At 32.8% G+C, this 19537-nt stretch overlaps 2 protein-coding genes across 4 annotated transcripts; one reads left to right on the top strand and one right to left on the bottom strand.

Annotated features, from left to right (window-relative positions):
• The first annotated feature begins 3193 nt into the window (after window positions 1–3193).
• LOC21390433 (E3 ubiquitin-protein ligase RNF4) lies at window positions 3194–6833 on the top strand. 3 transcript variants are annotated; one of them, XR_002902887.1, is made up of 7 exons: window positions 3194–3329; window positions 4067–4352; window positions 4465–4516; window positions 4778–4890; window positions 5967–6212; window positions 6306–6486; window positions 6650–6833. XR_002902887.1 is itself a non-coding variant. In XM_024170639.1 (6 exons), exons 2-5 carry the CDS (start codon window positions 4113–4115, stop codon window positions 6189–6191), a joined length of 630 nt encoding a protein of 209 aa, XP_024026407.1. In that variant the 5' UTR covers window positions 3194–3329; window positions 4078–4112; the 3' UTR covers window positions 6192–6212; window positions 6650–6833. The 3 variants fall into 3 exon arrangements, 2 of the variants coding, with proteins under 2 accessions (XP_024026407.1, XP_024026406.1); XM_024170639.1 differs by lacking the exon at window positions 6306–6486 and having other exon boundaries at window positions 4078–4352; XM_024170638.1 differs by lacking the exon at window positions 6306–6486.
• A 2328-nt stretch (window positions 6834–9161) lies between these two features.
• On the bottom strand, window positions 9162–12419 carry LOC21390431 (oleoyl-acyl carrier protein thioesterase 1, chloroplastic). Its single transcript, XM_010105876.2, has 7 exons — window positions 11914–12419; window positions 11416–11549; window positions 11210–11323; window positions 10455–10550; window positions 10125–10212; window positions 9980–10048; window positions 9162–9810 (listed from the first exon to the last, which is right to left on the bottom strand). Exons 1-7 carry the CDS (start codon window positions 12271–12273, stop codon window positions 9529–9531), a joined length of 1143 nt encoding a protein of 380 aa, XP_010104178.1. The 5' UTR covers window positions 12274–12419; the 3' UTR covers window positions 9162–9528.
• Between the last annotated feature and the right edge of the window lie 7118 nt (window positions 12420–19537).

The raw sequence follows: 19537 nt of genomic DNA, 5'->3' as shown, positions 1-19537 counted from the left end.
CACACAGATTCCATGGAAGCATAGCCAAGAGCAGTCTTAGCAATTTCAAATCGTTATCTTTCCATTTGACAGTTCGCGATCTGAAGCTTGATGTTCATTTCTCTGCTTCTTCAGGAACTCATTACATTATGAAGATATCTGCTGCAAAATGTGACTTAAAATTGTAGCAGAAGCTTACTAGTCAATTATGAATGATTGTTATTTTTATAAGGAAGCATTGGGGCTGCAGATTGTTTCTGAATGTGCTTTGTCCTAGTATTTTCATGCTTTTCGGTCTGTTGATTTCGAGTCATTCCTCTGTAAACTATTCACCTGGATTAACTTACCAGGCTAGCTAGTTTTGAACGTTGAACAGTGTATTTTTTTGGGCTCTTGAAATTACTGGTTGGCGTAGTAAGGATCGAATTTTGGGCGACTTCGAGGAGTACTACTTTTAAAGAGTTGGTCCCGAAAATTTATTTAGTTTACACAAAATAATACAGGTGAGCAATTGACTTCACAAGTTGTGCTGTTGTAGGCGAATTTTGCCGGTGTCCTATATTTCTGTTGTAGACTAGTTGCCTTTCAACAAAAAAAAAAATGGTACTATATTGATAGGTGTACGAAAATATACCTTTCCGTGGACTAAATTATTTTTCCTTAGTGGTAAATCAATTTTGTTTAAAATTTTTTTGCTTTTTTCAAAAGGAGAATGTATTTCACACCATGACAATGCAAATATCAATCTTTGCCTAGAACCACTTGCTACAAGAAACATATCATCAATAAATTTCATCAAAATTTATCGATAAGTAACCAATTCATATAAATTTAAATGATAACCTTACAAGTGTAGGGATGGGAATCGGACGGGACGGGGGCGGGTATGATCCCCTACTCTCATATTTTATTTTTATTTTATTCTCTATACCCGTCTTCATACCCATTTAATCTTAAATAGGATGAGGATTAAAGAATCCTTACTGAGAGAACTATTCTATACTCTATCTATTTACCCATTAAGAAAGAAAAGGATTCTCGTAATATTATAAAACTCAAAGCAAACATCATTAAATTAATTATAAAATTTAACAACATACTCATTAATGTCTCATAAAAATTTATTATTTATAATAGAAAAAATATTATAATTAAAAGGATTGTTTCCCTTTTCTTTTATAATTATTAGTTATTATACATAAATTTTAGGATTTTTTTGAAGTATAATATACATATACATATTATAAAATAAAATAAAAATACATATAATCAGGTCGGTAAAGTTTACCCCACTCCAACCCCATTTATGATTTGGGAGTTAATTCTAACTCTATACCTACCCCCACTCCATATAGTATTTTCTATACCCATCCTATTAGGGGTGGGTACCTGGGGAAACCATACTCACGGGTAAGATTCTCATCCCTAAAAATAATATGTACTGAATCAGATAAAAGTGCACATATGGTGTTTCAAATAGGGATGTGCAACAAACTATTTAAACCATCAAACCGACCCAAACTAAACCAAACCAATTAATTGGCTTGGTTTATTTTTTTAAAACTAATTAAATTAGTTTGGTTTGTAGTTTTAACTTTTAAAAAACCAAACCAAACCAATTCAATTTATATATATTTTCTAAAATTGTATATATGTTATAGATTTGTAACGTATTCATATATAAAACATATATTTATTCTAATATTAAATGATCATAACCCTAGAAGTTTCTATTATAAGAAATGCTTGTTGTACAAAATATTAGTAGTTAGTATCAGTTACGATTAATGGGATTTAAAAAGATATTGTAAAATATTAGTTCAAACCAATTAGAAAAACTAAACCAATTACAATCAATTTGGTTTGAATTGGATTGGATTGAATTAGATCTTTTATAGGTTGTTTAGTTGGAGGATTCGTGCCCCGATTCGAATCATGATTCATGGTTCGCTACAGTGTATTTAATACGTGGGTGTGGGTATTAATTTAATTTACCAAATTTTTGATATAAACTGAGATTTAGCACTAATGTGTCTAGTTCCCATCTCAATTTTTTTAAAAATTGGAAATGCAAAAAAAAAAAAAAAAAGTCAAATAAGTCATAAATTTATGAGAAAAACAATTCAATGAGAAATATTATCGCAATTATAATTCAAAATTATTTGTGAAAATATTAACTTTTTTTTAATGTTTCCAAAAATCATAATGATGGAGATCATACCTATATTTATTTCAGAATTAAATTTATTTTTATGCTACTTTGTTATTATTAGAATTATTTGAGTTCCAAGTGTATTAGAAATTCTGTTATTATTAGGATTTAATATAAGCCTATATAAATAGGCCACGTATTTGTACTTTTCTCCCCTCTTATTTTCTCTCTTCTTTTTTTTTTTTAGCAACTCTTATTTTCTCTTTTCTCTCTTTTCAATTTTAATTTCTTTCTCATCTCTTCTCTTTTTCTTCTCCTTATCACCCTATTTCTTCCATGACATTGGTCGAACATCACCAACGTAAAAAAAAAAAAAGAGAAAAAAAAAGAAAAAAATTAAGAAATTGTCTTTAATTCGGTATTAGAGTGGTGCGGTATATGTATATTTTTTTAAAAATATGTATATTTTTTTTAAAACATGTATAATGTAAAAAAGACATATATAATTTATTTAAATATATATTTTAATAAAAAATATACATATTTTAAAAAAAGATATACATGTGCCGGTATCGAAGACTTTACCAAAAATTAAAGGTCGTAACTCACCAAAAAAAAAAATGGAAATAATAAAAATATGTCAATATGAAAAGTTTAAGGAAGTATATAGGTAAATTTTTAGTTATAAAAATTAATATGTCATAACTTGTCAAGTTATGGACAAACTTGTCAAGTTATGATTCATAGCCAGACAAGTTAGGGATAAAAATCGTGATTTATGGACAATAACTTATCAAGTTATGGTTCATAACCAGACAAGTTATGGACAAAAATAATAATTTGGCCTATTTATTAACTTATGTAAACTATTGGCGTATTAATTTAATTCATCTCAAATCTTGGTCTATTTCCCTCTTTCTCTCAAAAAAAACCTCACACGTGCTTGGGCACGTGGGCCAATTCGGGTTCGTCACTGACGCGTGCGCTCAGCGCCAGAGAGCCAAACCAAACTCTCTTTGCCTTTTGTCGCTAAGTTCTCTGCTATAATCTGAAAATCTCCCTTAAAAACTTCCGTTTCTCTTTGGAAAATAACCATTTTTTTTTTAATTTTCCTTTTCTCTCTCCACTGCGATTTTTATTTAAGAAAAATTTTGGAGAAACTGCGTCAAATTTCGTTCCTCAAGGGCTTGCTGTAAAGGTTAGAGCTTTTCGATTGAAATCTTTCTTTCTCTCTCTCTTTTAAATCTGTTTCGTGGTTTTTCATTTTATCGGAGTAAAATAGACGTTTTTCTTCAGTCGTTTGTGCGGATTATTTATTTTAGTCGTTTTGTTGAGATTATTGGTGTTTTTTTGCTATTTGAATTTTTCTGATTTGTGCTATTAGTGCTTATGAATCGTTTTTTACTTTCCCAAATTTTTTTTTTGATGATAATGGAGTTTATAACTTTTTTCTTTATTTTATTTTATAGTTTTCGGTGGTATTTTGATCCCACGGTTTTTTTATTATTTGATTTTTATGAGAGATTGATCAAAATTCCTTTTTTTATTATTTTATTGCAGCACATCGAATTTGCAAAAATCATTCTTCGATCTTCTACTTCATTTGTTTACTTGTTTGTATATTTTCGATTCTCATTTGCTTATACTTTTGCTCGAAAAATTCTGGGAAAGATTTATCGCTTTAGTTCTCATGTGATTATATAAGCACCAGTGAGAAATGGTGTAACTTGATAGCCCTGTTTGAGTTACACGCTTCTGATTGATCTTTGAGAATTATGTTTGTTGAATTAACTTGGTTGGTACAGAAAAATGCCATGTTTTTTCTTTTGCGCAGTGTATTTTATGTTTCCTTTGTTTCCAACAGAAAAAGGTGTCTCTGAATAACAATGTACTATTTTTTTTTGATTTAATTTTTATATCGTTTTCCGAATTCAGTTTTTTTTCAGGCGTTAGCTCGGTTAGGAAATAGATAATATTAGTAATGAGCACTCAGAACAGTAGGAGTGGTGTAAGAAGCTACCGCCGAAGGAAGGTTGCATTGAACTTAGACCTTAATAGTGTACCACCCGGTGATAATCGGAATCAAGAAGGAACTTCAATTCAAGTGGGAACCCAGAACACGCAATCTAGGCAACAAGGGAACTCTGTTCCTCCTCCTATGATTGATGTCGAGGCCATCGATGATGATGTCATTGAATCTTCGCCGAGGGCTTTTGCTGCGGTATGCCATAATTTTTTTGTTTTTGGTTCACATGTCATGATTGTGCGCATCTTCCTACTGTTTTGTTGGCATTGTGGCTTATGGTTATTTACTCTGTCATGTGTAATGTTAGGCTAAAAACAATAGAAGAGCCCGTGGAAGGACTATTGTTGATGTAGAGTCAGGTAGTTCTTTTGTCTCCTGATATTCTTTTCTTTATATTTTAATAGATTAAGAAATATAAATTAAGAAGTTAAGACGTATCATCTCGTATGCGCTTATCGTATTATTTTTTCTTGTACAATATTTGTGGTTTTAGTAGGAAAAGAAATGTAGCTTTGGTAACAGAAGATCCAACATTTGTAAATTGTACCATTCTTCTTTTGATGTGCTAACCTTTTATTTAGACTTGTCTCACAGTCTCTGTGTCTCTCTTATCATTGCAGAAGAACGTAATGGGGTTGGTCGCGGTAATCACAAGTGCAGAAGAGCTTCACCAAATCAAGTCGTTATCAATTGTGATTTGTACGTAAACTTGGAAAGTAGTGGCAGCTCCATGGTAACAACACTAATTCCTCATCTTGCATGTTTCATATATCACTGTTATACTGTATCCTTGTTTGCTTAACAAGGGGGTTTACGATAGATTAATTTATCCTTATTTGGTCAAAATACATTGTTAACCTGGTTTTGGTGATGATATATATGTTGAAATATTTCTATCCCTTCTTGATTGATGCTTTTTTGTGTTTGATGGAACTTTGTACTTATGTAGTAATTCAAATGCTTAAGATATTGTTGTAGATGTGGCAGAAGATTGAATTAGGATAAGTAACAATGACTGAACTTGCTATCTCACCTGACAGCTACATGTTTGCATTGAACAGTTGTTTGGATGTTTTAAAACTGATATGTGTCTTAGGTAATTAATTTTTCTCCAATCGCTGAAGTGTTTTGTGTAGCAAAATGAATATTCCTGTTTGGTATATGCTGGAAACATTTTCAATGTGAATGGAGTATGGTCATTGATTTGCTCTGAGTGGTTTGTATTGATTTTTTTGCAAAAGTTCACTATTTTGAACATGAGGTGTTGCAGATTGTATTTCAAAATTGCTAGCAACGTTTTTAGTGAGTTGAGAGTATTTTTATTTGATTAATTAAAAGGTATAATTCCTATGCTGATTGTCTTGAAGTTGTTCCTTGCTTCTTTCTTCCTTTTCAATGTAATGTGAAATGCAAATGTGCTCAACATGTGTTCTGTTAGTGCCCAAAAATGTCATACGAGGGGTTTTATTTAAGAAACAATGTTGTAATGCACAAGAGAACAAGCAAGAGAGCAGTTGGTTTTGAGCATGTTTGGTACATCTTGACAGCACGCATATATGCTTGTATTTACTAATTTCCATGAAAATGAGCTAGATGCTTTTATAGTAATAGTACATGTGCATTTGTTTTTGATACTTCAAACTCGGTACACAAAGGCTTCCTAGTTATGGCACTTATACATCTTTGGGTTGCATACTCCACAACTTTACTATGTGGTACTTATACTTCGCTGGGTTTGCTTATTCCACAACTTCTTTAACTTAACTCGCATGCATGGTTGGGACTCACTGCAAATACTTTTATTTTCAGGCAGAGAATGCCAAGAAGCCGCCACCACCACCAAAAGAGCCTACATTTACCTGTCCAATTTGTATGGGCCCACTGGCCGAGGAAACATCAACAAAATGTGGTCATATTTTCTGCAAGGCATGCATTAAGGCCGCGGTTAATGCTCAGGGTAAATGCCCTACCTGCAGGAAAAGAGTTACTGCAAAAGAACTAATTAGGGTATTTCTTCCGGCAACCAGTTGTTAGCTCATCTCTGGGATAACTCGTGTAAGTTGTTCCATGCTATATTTCATTCAATGTCAGGCAGATCATTAGGACATATAAGATTGATGGATCTTAGAAACAGTGGTTATTGTGCAGGGTGTGTCTTTATAGTCACTCGAATGCCATGCACAAATTCGTGAAGAAATGATCATTGAAAAATATATTAGTTTTTATTACAGTTGTATTAACCTTCAAGCAACTGTATTAAAAATATGCGAGAGATCATTGAGGATGTTACTATGTTACTGTGTTTTTGTTCGCCATAAAAAAGTTCTTGGTATGAAACTTTTTTATCTTCTCCTTTCACCTCCTACAGGGAGGATCTGTAGTATTTATTCCCATTATGTAACTCATGTTCGTTTTATTGTTCATTAATTTTGTCTGTTTCGTTCTGCGGGACTCGTGATTAACGGTGCCTTTTTTGTTTTTCGCTATTACAGGGATTGAGTTTTTCGCATTTGAGAGGACGAAAGAATTGGTTTTTCCTGTCATCAGAATTGAGTTGTTTCCATATTTGTCCATCTGAATATTGTGCAGGAAACTAATCTAATGACAATAGTAGTTTTCCATATTGAACAATACTTAGTGCATTTTAAAGTAAAATTCCTAAATGAAATATGCCAATGCTGGTCAAATATCATGTGTTATTTTCTTTGCAATATATATATATATATATGTATATATATCGATTGTTATTTAAGCTCAATAATGAGTTGTTGAAGTTTTTTATTGACCTTTTTATTTCTTGAATTTGGGTGTGGGGGATCAAAGGCTGCTTCTGAGACTAGAATCGGACAAATATCAAACTGGTAAACAAAACTTCTGTGGATAAGGGGAAGGAGGCAGCTTTCGCTCGTTTGTATAAAGCAAATTAAATAGCGGATGATATAGAAAGAGAGAAGCATAACAGTAAATCTGATTTATTTAAAAAGCTATTGTGCTTGGTACTAGCCAATAGCTATATATATATATATATATATATGGTGATCGAACAATCCCAAAAAGGCATCAATAGCCGGTCATAAAGCCATCTCGGGCCTCTCATTATTCATAAGATTACATAGCTCATACTAGATGTTCTCCACTTTACCAAGGATGTATATAGGATTTACCCTTTAGGAGTATGGCCTTTCTTAGCATCGTCTAGATCATACGTTTTCCAAGGGGTAGGGGCCCCTCCATAACCATAACCGCCGAAGCGGCCAAACCAAGGGTGGCCTGCAAACCAGGGATGTCCTGCAAGCCAAGAGATGAGGCCTCCAAGCCATCCCGGGTTCCACCCTCCCGAAGGAAGCCCTCCCCAACCACCCTTGCCCCACCACGGCCAAGCCCAAAAGGCTCCGAAGGTCGTTTTGTGCAGTGGACTACCAATGTCGGCCTCCTCTTTTCCAGGCAAGTCTCTTCCTCCTTCAGTGCTGGCCGTGAATGCCATGAAAAGGAGTGCCAAAGCGAGCAACGCCTTGGTACTTATCTCCATTGGAGTGTTTGATAATGTCCCTTTGTATTTTTTGTGTGGATGTAACTTTTGCTTGGAGACTCCACAATTTATAGCGGACGGAGCAGTTTCCATCATACTTGATTTAGGAATGACATTAATTGAGTTATGCATGGCAAGCTTGTTGTGCATGGGAAAATTGATAAAGTGAGTGGTGATGACATATTCTGGTTGGCCTGTGATTTCTTTGGTTGGTTTGGTATTTAGGTTGCTCTGATTGTATTAGCGAGGGAAAATTAGAAACTACATTGATCACCTCATGGCCCCAAGAATTAGATGGGTCAACACGTTATTTGATTCTAAAGGTTTTACTATTTAAGCAGCGTGTTCTGATAGCTTGGACGGGTCGACAAGTCTTGGAATAGGACGAACGGTGGTTGAGGTTAGAAGGCTGGTCACAAACTTAGGTAGTGGCCCCAAAAAAGTAGTCTAAGTCCACAAGCATGTATGAAGGTACTTGTGTATTGGAGTACAATTATGCATATACATGATCATTGTTACTATACGCCTTCTAAACCACTGCTATTTGATGCATCGCTTGCTTTTCCACTCTTAACTAGTAGAGATATGTTTGGTCGTGAACTTTTGATTAAGCTATAAATCATGTTAAAGATGAATCTAGAACCATTCTGAACAAAACATAACACCCGTAGAAACAATTCTGAACTATTTAAGGAAATTTATGTGCGTGTTTGAAACCGTTTTTTTTTTTTTTCGAAAAATAAATAATAAAAATGAAAACCGTTTTTTTTTTTTTCAAAAAAGAAATAATGAAAATGAAAACGAAACGACATTTGTTTAATAAATATTTTAAAAATGAAAACAGTGATAATAATTTTTATGAAGGAATTAAAAAACAGTTGAAAGTTATTTTCACTTTTTTGTTTTCATTTTTTAGTTCTTATCAATAATATTATAATATATTAATTAATAAATACGATTTCACTTTTTTATTACTCAAAACAATCTACGTAATTTCAGAATCGATCCCAAAATGATTTTCAAAATAATTTTATTTTTACTTTTTATTAAAAATAAAATTATTTTAAAATCAACTCTAAACGCACTCTATAAGTTTTTATCAATTGTGCCTTCTTTTAATTGGACATAATTCTATATGATAGGACAATTAAGAAGTGCATTTTTTATACTCATACACAAAATTTGCCAAAAAATAAAATAAAATAAAAGATCTTTCTACAGTGTGACATCATACTCATAGTGCACGATTTTTATGATTCGAGGAATCTCATCAAAATAAAAAAGTATACAAAATAAGGATAATAGTGAAAGGCATTTTTTCAGGTCTTATAGTAGGAATCTCTGCAAAAGAAAAGAAAAAAAGAATGATTCGCCAAGCATTATCAAGCAGTTGAGGTTTGCCAAAAGTTACGATACTGGCGTACCACGAAGTACAATGGCAAAAAATGAGGGCATGAGGCATCATTCAATAACAGTTGAAGAAGCCCTTTGGGCATCATAATTTAGTAACATACTTGGAGTTGGTGCAATGTTTGCTTCATAGAAACCAATCTTTAGCTCAAGGAACAGAATTCGAGCCAAAGCTTAACACTGAGGGAAAAAATAATGATAACAAATTAAAACAATAAATGTTTTATGAGTTTTGAGGTGGATATATCAAATTTTCTATCTTAATCATTATAATCAACGGCTCAGATCTTGTTATGTCTGTATCCATAGAAAGAGGAAATTTTGATAACCTAGCTCCTAACAAAAAACAACAAATTGGAAGCAACACAAGACAATAAACACAGACTAAGAGCGGACTAAACCAAGAACATAGTAGAGCAGACTATTACTTCTTCATCTGGAGGGTTTCTTTCTCCACTCAGTTCGTCCCCGGTTTATCTCAAGCCCATCACCTGATAGTCTCAGTAGATGCAGGAATTGCCTGCAGTCTTCTTGTTGGCTCTCGGTGGCTGAGGCAGAACCATTTGTTCCTTGAAGCCCTTTGATCGCTTCACCGTCCTCAATCGGCTCCACGCTCGTGAGAGAATCGACGATGTCATCATGTTGACATTCACGTCTGTAATCTAAGGTGATGGTCTGCAGTTCATGGCTATCAATGATTTCTTGAGGCATGCTCTGCCATAGAGAGATAAAAATATGAATGCCAGCTCGTGAGGCCCACAAAACAAAAGAAGTCAAAGGTTCTGGGAGTGCTTAAATGCGTGGACAAAAAGTCTGATGTTAAGAGGACTGCGTAACAGACACACAATCAGAAGCAGTAAGAACAACTGAGAGATATACTAACCTCCAGGACCCAACCAATGTAGGTTACATTATTAACATGCTGGTTCATGTCCAGATCAGCTCTCCGTGGCTGCCGTGTTCAAAATATACTCAGAACACAGTAGAAATTGGAACAAAATTGGATGAATAACTTAGTCTTTTCTTACCACAAGTCCCAGTTTAAAAGACTCAGCAGGATCTTCCAGTTTTGGTATTTTCCTCACACTACTATTGTTCTCCTCTGGAAAAGCTAGCCTAAAAAAAAAAGGAAACAAATTGTGGATGGACTTAGTATTAAAGGATCGAATTGTTTCGGAATTACTTGCTCATATCACTATATGTGATATAGAGCTTCAGGGTTTACTTCAAAATGACAGATAGGGTCTACATCGCAACTTAATGAATCAAACCTATCATCCTGTGAATCCAGGTACAACAGAATAAACGTTTGGCATGAATTAGATTTTAACGAACTGATGAATTGAAAAGGAGCCTACCTGAGTTCTCTTGGACAAAAGACTAAGTACTCATCTCGAACATCGTCACTAACTTTCTGAAGTCGTCTGGTGTCTTGGTTCATCATCACCCACTTACTGAAACCACAACACAAGCATATATAGTCAAAACTCAAAGACACGTAGAATTAGAAGTGAATAGATAAATTAATCTGACCACACGAATTCTTGCAACAGCAAAACAACTAATCATTATTACTTCAGTTTTCGGTTTCATAATAGAAAATGCTCCGTAAGAACACATTCAGAACAGAAAAAGGAAGAACAAAGCGATGAATAATAGCCTGTGCGCTTTTACTTCAAATCAAGCACATGTAAGCAAGTAAACTCATTATTACCAACTTTTAACTTCCAAGAAATATTCAGATGAAGTATAAATGTTCTTTGAACATAATTGATCAACAATTTATGTATTTAGGCCATCCTCCAAACACAACTTTTAGAGACTGCAATTACAGGAGAGAGAGATCGCAGCTGTCCAAAGCAAAAATAAAACCCATAACCTCTAGAAGCCAACATTAAAGATACAGAATACTAAACCTTAGAGACGCAAAACTTCCATAAGATGGAAAAAAAAAAAAAAACATGGGCTTCATTGATATAAAATATAAATTAGACATGCACGTACTTGCACATGATTTTCGAAGACACACAGAAAAATACCATTTTATCAATTCCATGTTTCTGAACTTAGACAAAAAAAATAATAAAATAATAAAGGCGGTGCGAAAAGGAACCTCGTTGCTCTTCCAATGACTTGACCAGTGGCATAATCCTTGAGTATCCAATCACGTCTTGTCCCAATTCTACCTTCGCTTTGGCACCATGTTTCTATTTCAACCACATCACTCCTACCTCACAATAACATGCCCACATGTTATAAATGAAATTTTTAATAGAAAATTCCCTATAATTGCAACTAGAACAGTAGAATAGAACTTACCAAGCTGGGTATTTATAGATTTCAATGTGCATGCGAGCGGTGACCCATATGAGATGCAATTTCCTCATGGTGGGCGTTGTTGCAAAGCCATCAGTCGAAAACCCAACACTCTGAGCATGGTTGCACCCAACCTCCTGCACCACAAAATTTCACCACAAATTTTCCCGTTCACAAAGCTAATTCAAAAAATATATATAAAAAATAAAAACTAAAAACTTTTTACTCGTTTGAAGCCAAAAAAAAAAAGAAAAGGTCTTTCATTCAGATCATTAAGATGCAGTGACCAATCATGAAGTACAAGAGAACCAACAAATTAACGAATTTTCTCAAAATTTGCCCCCAAAACGGTTCAAAAGCCAAATCAAGACCAATTAACCGAGCAATAATTTAAGAAATTGAGAAATTGGAATCCAAACGAAAGAAACAAGAAATGCAAGCAGACAAAGACGCCAAAAATTAAACTAAATTAAAATAACAACGGATTCAATCGCGACGAACCTGCAAAAGATTAGCAATGGTCTCGACAGTGGCAGTCTTGTTAATCCCAACCTCGTAACACCTCACAATGAACTTCTCCTTATACGACAACCCGTCCTCCGTCAAGCTCCCCAGCCTCAGCCGGTCCGCCAAGCTCCCCAGCCCGGTCTCGACCCGGTTCGTCGCTTCCTGCGCCGTCATGCCGCCGCTCCGGTCGGAAACGACGGCGAGAACCGGACACCTCGTCGTCGGAGAGCAAGACGACGCACCGTCTCTCCGGCAGGTGGAAACGGGCCTGGGTCTGGACTTGGGTGGGCCGAAGAAACGGCATTGGGCTAAGGATTGGATTTGGTCCGCCGCATTGCACGAGATCTTCAACATCTTCCTTATTCCTTCGCCGGAAAAAAAATGAAAGGAAAAGGAAACGAATAAAAAGGCTCGAAAGCTTTCTCTCTCTAGAAAAAGATTGGTCCTTTTATTTCTCTTGTCTCTCTGTTGCTCTCTAAGAGAGCGTCTAAGAGAGTATGTGACAGAGAGAGCTTTCAGTTTCAGTTTTTTTTTATATATAATTTTTTTATTTCAACTCTCTCTACGATAGGACCGAGGAGGAAAATGGGTGATAGAAATACCATTGGATTTGGGGATTAATAACGATTTTGCCATGGTCGGCGGCTTAACTGCCAAGTGCCAACTGTATTAAGAAGTTGGGCAAGTGGAGCGAAATGTCTGAACATTAAGCACGTGGTGCTCTAAGCTCACGTGCGTTTGTTGGCCTTTTCTTGGAGGCATAAACGTCGTCGTCTGGAGCCGTTGGTGGTTGAACAACACGACAACAGATAGGGAATGTCCAATCAGGCTTTTGGGCTCGATAGTTGATGGATTGGCAGCCCAGAAAATTGGGCTCACATAGTACGACCCTGGGCCTCTTAAAGGATCCACGTAGAAGTTGGTGGAATATGGATAGCAGCAAGAGAGAGACCCAGGCTTACTTCAAACTTGACATTCAAGCTAAGAAATAGTAGTTTTCTTTTATGTAACGTTATAATTAATGTGTTAATTACTATTTTAATATTTGAATATAAAAAATATTTTTTAATATAATATTATTTATTGTGTCAAATTATCATATATTAAACCATCTCCAATGTAAATGCCAATGACAATTGTATATTTACCATAAAAACGTGATATTATATGTTATTTTCATTTTTATTCCAATACATAATGTTATTTGAAATATTAAATATACTTTTTCTCATAATTATTAAGCTTTAAAAATTATAAAAGTAATTTTTATGTTTAAAATAATTAAAAAATGTAAAAGTTACAATAATTATATAAAAAAGTAAACATTTCAACCAATAGCAATTAAATGTCAAAATTTTCACATGCCATACTTAGTGGAAAATTTGCCACAAAATATAGCATATGAGAAATTTAGCATAACAAATAGCATTACATTAGAGAGTATTTTTTACACTTAAATACTAAATTTATAATTGACACGTTAATTATAATATTATTTTGGAGATGCTCTCACTAGTTTAATTCCGACCCCTTTACCTTTCGCTTTAGAGATTTATCTACTTTGAAGTTATAATGTATTTGATCCATCCGTTGCTAAAGTCTCCGTTTATGAATAAAAACGCATACAAGGATGACATGAGGGTTTTAAAAAAGGATAAATAATGTTGAGAATTTCAGATTGGATTAATTTTTAGCGTTGACATTATTTTGGGCTTGTGTTGGTGGTGATTGATTTGATTGATATTTGAATATCAATTATTGATATGTTTTGGAAAAGTTCAGTTTATTTGGAAACTGTTTAGAATCAATTAAATTGTTTTGATTTGGAGAAAGTCAACTTTTTGATGTTTTTAAAAAGTTAAAAATTGATGAGATATTTGATTTGCTGCAGAATATTTATTTTAGAAGTTGATTTGCTGCAAAATATATGTTTTGGAAAGTTTCTACTTCGAAGAAATATATAGTTTGGTCAACTTTTGGTCCTTTTTGGTAAGTTGGAAATTGATGGAATAATTTATTTGTGATTGAGATTTTGCTGGGTTGGTGGAATCATCCATGTTTCAGAGGAATACATCCAGGTTCGTGTAGTCTTATATGGGAAGATTTCAAGAATCACCACTATTAGCCTTTAGATCAGTTTTTGACAGTTATGTTGCAAGAAATTGTTGCAATAGAATCTGCAACAGGTTGTTGATAGTGGATTGCATTGAAGATCTTTGACAGCTGAATTTTTGGCTATTTAATTAAAGTCTCTCAGTGGTCTCAACACGTCTTTTAAGTCCCAGAATGCAGTGAATCATATCATTTTGTTGACATTTATTTTTCACGTTCTTCGGGAGAAGAATTTGTAGTCTTTGAGAGCAGACGATTTGAAGTGTTGAGGGGAATTCAACCAACGTTCTGCAGGAGAAAAATTTAAAGCTTTCGAGAGATAGCGCACTGCCAGTCGAAGGGAGTTCACCGTACAGTTTTGAAGTCAAGGGGAACTCGCTGAGGAAGTCCATTGGATAGTTACAAGTTCATAGGCGTCATACTTAGAGATGCAGTCTCGGGGTGATTAAGTGTTTACTCAGTAGATTGTTCATCATGTGGAGTAGGTGGTTATTGAACCGCGACACTATTTCTCTTGTGTCTTTTATTATTTCACGTTCTTATTTTCATTTGTTTCAACAAATCTTATATCAAAACGTAATAAAAGATTAAACCGGTACCAACAAATAAAGGGGGAAAAATCACAGATTGGGGGGTAAATACGGGCCCCCTCCTCCCCAGCAATCTGCAAACCCAATTCTGAAGGTACATTATTTTTTTCATGCAAGTCCTAAGTAGCATTTTTACACTTATTTTCTTCTTTTGTTCTTTTAAAAAAAGAAGAAGAAGAATTGATGTACGTAACCTAAGTATGTAAGTAGAATAATAAAAAGAACGACCAAAAGACAAATACAGCGGAATGCCTTAATCCCACGTTGTGGGGTTGTAACTTGTAAGTACTTGATATAAACTCGTTAAGTATTAAAAAAAAGAGAAAAGTACAAGTGAGTTACAACTTTACAAGCATTTGGCTTAACCTCTATGATATAATCAAAACTCGTTGAAATATGATTAAAAAATTACAAGTGAGTTAAACGTGATTTGCTTTTTATATTCCAAATGTAGAGCAAGCATGACTTTGAATTAATTATTAGTGGAATGAAAAATAATTAATAACGAGTACTAATTTTTTTTTTTTAATTTCTATCATGTAGTCCGATATATAAATCATTATATGCGTATTAATCAATAAGTATCGCCATGTATACGTATAGATGTGAGATGCTTTATATTAATGTGAACTACTAGGCAATGATCATACATTGTTTTATTTTAAGGGAGTTCATACACTGTTTGAGGGAGTTCAAGCAAAAAAAAAAAAAAAAAAAAAATCATAAAGAAAAGGTCAGTCAAAGGGATAAAAACAAGGTAATTTCCAGAAAGCTTCAGGCTGCAAAACCCTCTAGAGATGTTGTTTATAATTTGCAATATTTTATCATTTTGATTATGATAGCGCTTTAAACATCTACTAGTGTGAAAATGTGCTTCGCGCGCATGTGTTTATTATTACTATATGAAATTTACTTATACATCAATTTAAATGTTTTTGAGTTTTTGATTATGATAGCGCTTTAAACATCTACTAGTGTGAAAATGTGCTTCGCACGCATGTGTTTATTATTACTATATGAAATTTACTTATACATCAATTTAAATGTTTTTGAGTTTTTTAAATAAATTTTTTTATAATTTTGGTAAAAAAGGCCAAAAAAAAAAAACTCATTTCAATTGTGGCAATTTGGATTAGAAAAATTTAGAAATGTCACATACGTAAAATAATATTTTAGAGGATCATAACAAAAGAAAATATTTAAATTGGGATGATGTCGAGCTTAAATCTCCACTCCATGTTAAGGAAGAAAAAATCAATTTTAAACTATTATAAAATTATTTTGATTAAAAAAAAGAATAAAGATAGCAAGGAAAAATATAAAATGATCAAGAACTAAAAAAAAAAGAGAAAGAAAATAAAGTTAAAGAAAAAAAAAAGTTAAGCAAAAAAAAAAAAAGGGAAAAATAAAATAAAAGAAGTAAGATAAGTGCGTAGAGCAAGATAAAAAGGTTTTGTCTCTTTTATAGTTTTAATAAATAGATAATATATGTAATAGATAATAGACATTGATGTAAATATAGATTATATGAACTAAAATCCTCAATATTAACCTCAATAGTGAGTAAGATAAGTGCGTAGAGCAAGATAAAAAGGTTTTGTCTCTTTTATAGTTTTTATAAATAGATAATATATGTAATAGATAATAGACATTGATGTAAATATAGATTATATGAACTGAAATCCTCAATATTAACCTCAATAGTGAGTTGCAACAGAAAGTGTGAGGTTGATCGGTACTTGCTGTAAAACCTTGCATGTGAATATCTGGTAGGGCCGTTCGAAATCCGTGAAAATCAAACGATCAACTTTTGTCCATCCTTCGCTATAAATTGGATATACAATTTTAGATGGATTGTAAAATATACAATTTTAAACTGATCTGGACCGATTCTCATGGCATATGATAATCTACAAGTGCAATTTTCTAATGAATAATAATCCTTTCTTTATGTGTATTTACTTTAAACCGTGTCACTTAAATCAATTTACTTGCTTGCATTTCACTCATTTGTTTGCATTAGATTTTTTTTTTTTTTTTTTTTCATACCTCGGTTGAAAAACGTATTAGCTTTAAGCTAACTCATTAAATAGTGGAACGGTTCCGTTGTCTGAAGTACATTAGAGAGAAAATAAAGAAAGTGGGACTTTTCTTTCTTTCTTTTTTTCTTTTATAAGCAAAGTGTGTCTTTTTATTTATTCTTTATGATTGCTGGTTAGATCATAAATGCTACTCTTATTAACTCGGGATATTTTGAGGTAAGAAGTAATATCTTTGTACTTTTTTATGAACAACTCAGAATCTATCAGCATGCAATTATTCTCATAATTAACTTGATAACGAAACATTTTTTTTCCCCATAAGTTGATTTCTCAACAGTATTATACAGCCCCATATTAACTCGGGATATTTTGAGGTAAGAAGTAATATCTTTGTACTTTTTTATGAACAACTCAGAATCTATCAGCATGCAATTATTCTCATAATTAACTTGATAACGAAACATTTTTTTTTCCCCATAAGTTGATTTCTCAACAGTATTATACAGCCCCATCCTTTGTGCCTATATCGATTTTTATTTATTTGGTATGGCTATGGCTATTCACGTCTTTAATGTGAATGCATTCACTTTCACATATAACTTTAACGGTTGATTTTCACATCCAATTTCCTAAAATGTGGATGCAAAGATAAGGAAAAACACCCTTTTTGTCCGCCTTTTATTTCTTGGTTAATTTCCACACTTGTGTGCTATATGCAAACGGTGCTTATTATTTATTTTTTATTTAGAGGAGCGGAGTATTTTTTATCGTCATTCCTTTTCTATTGTTATTCGTTTTTGACATTTAATTTGCTATGGGCAAACGTAGGACAAATTCTTAAAAGATATCAGGTACTTGCTAGGTTTTTCATACATGCGATTATAAAAGTATTCTCAAAATACAATATTTATTGTCCAAATCTTCAAGAATATACGCACAAAAACAATGAAAATTAAGAACAACTTTTATTCAGCACGATATCCGAGCAAACAGAGATGTCCTCCACGTTAGGGTTATCTTTCTTTCTTTATTTTCCTTTTCCTCAAAAACTATTTATAGGATTAACGCCCTTCTTGTTATGTATTACTAGTTCATATATTTATTGTTAGTTAGCTACGGTAATAGCGAAGTACTATGATAATTACAATAATGTATTACTAGTATATTTCCTCTATTTGTTACTATGATATTTCTATTTAGAGATTATTTACGTATTAGTAAGTCAGATTTTTTTAACCGTTGAATTTGTGTTGACTTTTACATAATTTTATGTATAACTGACGCACAAAAAACTTAGTTTACCAGTATGTTAGCGTATTCAAAAATATCTCATTTTTATTTTACCATAAAAAAAAAGATAATATCTATTCTATTTTTTATTTTTTGTTTTCCCTAAATATCATACCCGAGTTTAGGAAAGAGAAACATGAAGTGCTCTTATACCATTTATACTGAAAAAAAAGAAGATTTGGAACCAATAAGCATGACATACACATTCTTTTATTTTTAAATGACATACATTGATATTGATTGATATATGTAATCTAAATCTAAATATCATAAAAAAGCATAATCAGTTTTTTTGGGGGAAAGAAACGTTTCGTCCATTTCTCTCCTCACAATTAGCCACGTTGTTTTTTAATTCTTTGGTGGAAAAACGATTGTGTGCGGTGAGCTTTAGCGTAAAGGCCATGTGTCAAAACGTAATTGGGTATCTCCTTAAGTGCACTTCATGTGGCACAAAACAGACCGCTAGATCAAAACGCCGCCATGTGTTGCAATTTTAATGATCAAGAAGAGCACACTCACGTGAAACTGAAGTAGATGATCCCGCGCATCTCTTATTGTGGCCGACAGCCTTAACCACGTGTCATGCTTTGATTCATCGAAAGAAGCAAGTGGTGGGGCCCACCTCCAGTGTTGCTCACGCCTTTGTCCCCTGCCCCACGCTGGACTTACATCTCCTTGTTCATTTGTTTCACGCGCCAATCACAGCCGCTGACTTTTTAAATCCAACGGCCTGTGATAAATCCCATATTATTTTTTAATTATTATTAATTAATGACTAATTTTTAATGGATTTGTAGTCCGATTTTATCCGTTTTAACACCATTTTGTGCCAAATTTTTGATACTACTTAGATAAAAATACTCTAAATAATCGAATTAAATTCAAAAAATACACTAAATAAAATAAAATCACATCAAATTAAATTAAACAAAACAGGTCCATACGGGCCTATGATGCAATATCTAATCGTTCATTTACGTGGCAATGTTTTAAACAACCATCAATATAAAAATTACAATTCATATGACACATTAGTTTGTATACAAAAGTCAAGATTTAAGTTGGTGTCTCAAAGATTATTCATAAGATATATATGAACAGAAAGACTGCGTTTGGTATTGATTTTCGTTCCCAAAATCAACTTCTGCTTGTAGCAAAAGCTGATTTTAATGTTTGGTAAATCTCCTCAAAAGCGCTTTTTAAAAATTTTTAAAGTATCTACAGTCAAAATCAGAAGCAGCCCAAAGGCAACTTTAGCTTTTAGAATGTGCGAAAATTAACATAGTGTAATTAATAAACTTTTCCATAATACCCCTAATAAAATCTAAAATTTACAATCTTCTCAATTTAAAATTTAGAGTCGTAATATAATATAATGTAATAATAATATTATAATAAATAATATCATGACTATATTAATAATTTTAATAATATTATTTTATTATATAATATGATATTATAATAATATTATAATTGTTTTAATAATATGATATTATAATTATTATTTTATAATAATATTATAATAATATTATATATTATATTGTATTGTTATAATTATATTTATTATATTAATAATTAATATAA

This window comes from Morus notabilis, unplaced genomic scaffold, assembly GCF_000414095.1.
Source record: "Morus notabilis unplaced genomic scaffold, ASM41409v2 Scaffold158, whole genome shotgun sequence".
Lineage (NCBI taxonomy): Eukaryota > Viridiplantae > Streptophyta > Magnoliopsida > Rosales > Moraceae > Morus > Morus notabilis.
This window is presented reverse-complemented; position numbering and strand designations above follow the sequence as displayed.

Excerpts from the sequence above, each read along its gene's own strand:
- LOC21390433 (XM_024170639.1), top strand. The coding sequence starts at position 4,113 with ATGAGCACTCAGAACAGTAGGAGTGGTGTAAGAAGCTACCGCCGAAGG. Across the intron at positions 4,353-4,464 it reads CGCCGAGGGCTTTTGCTGCG|GCTAAAAACAATAGAAGAGC; the intron begins GTATGCCATAAT and ends GTGTAATGTTAG. Across the intron at positions 4,891-5,966 it reads AAAGTAGTGGCAGCTCCATG|GCAGAGAATGCCAAGAAGCC; the intron begins GTAACAACACTA and ends TTTTATTTTCAG.
- LOC21390431 (XM_010105876.2), bottom strand. The coding sequence starts at position 12,273 with ATGTTGAAGATCTCGTGCAATGCGGCGGACCAAATCCAATCCTTAGCC. Across the intron at positions 11,550-11,913 it reads CCATTGCTAATCTTTTGCAG|GAGGTTGGGTGCAACCATGC; the intron begins GTTCGTCGCGAT and ends TTTGTGGTGCAG. Across the intron at positions 10,213-10,454 it reads TTTTGTCCAAGAGAACTCAG|GCTAGCTTTTCCAGAGGAGA; the intron begins GTAGGCTCCTTT and ends TTTTTTTTTTAG.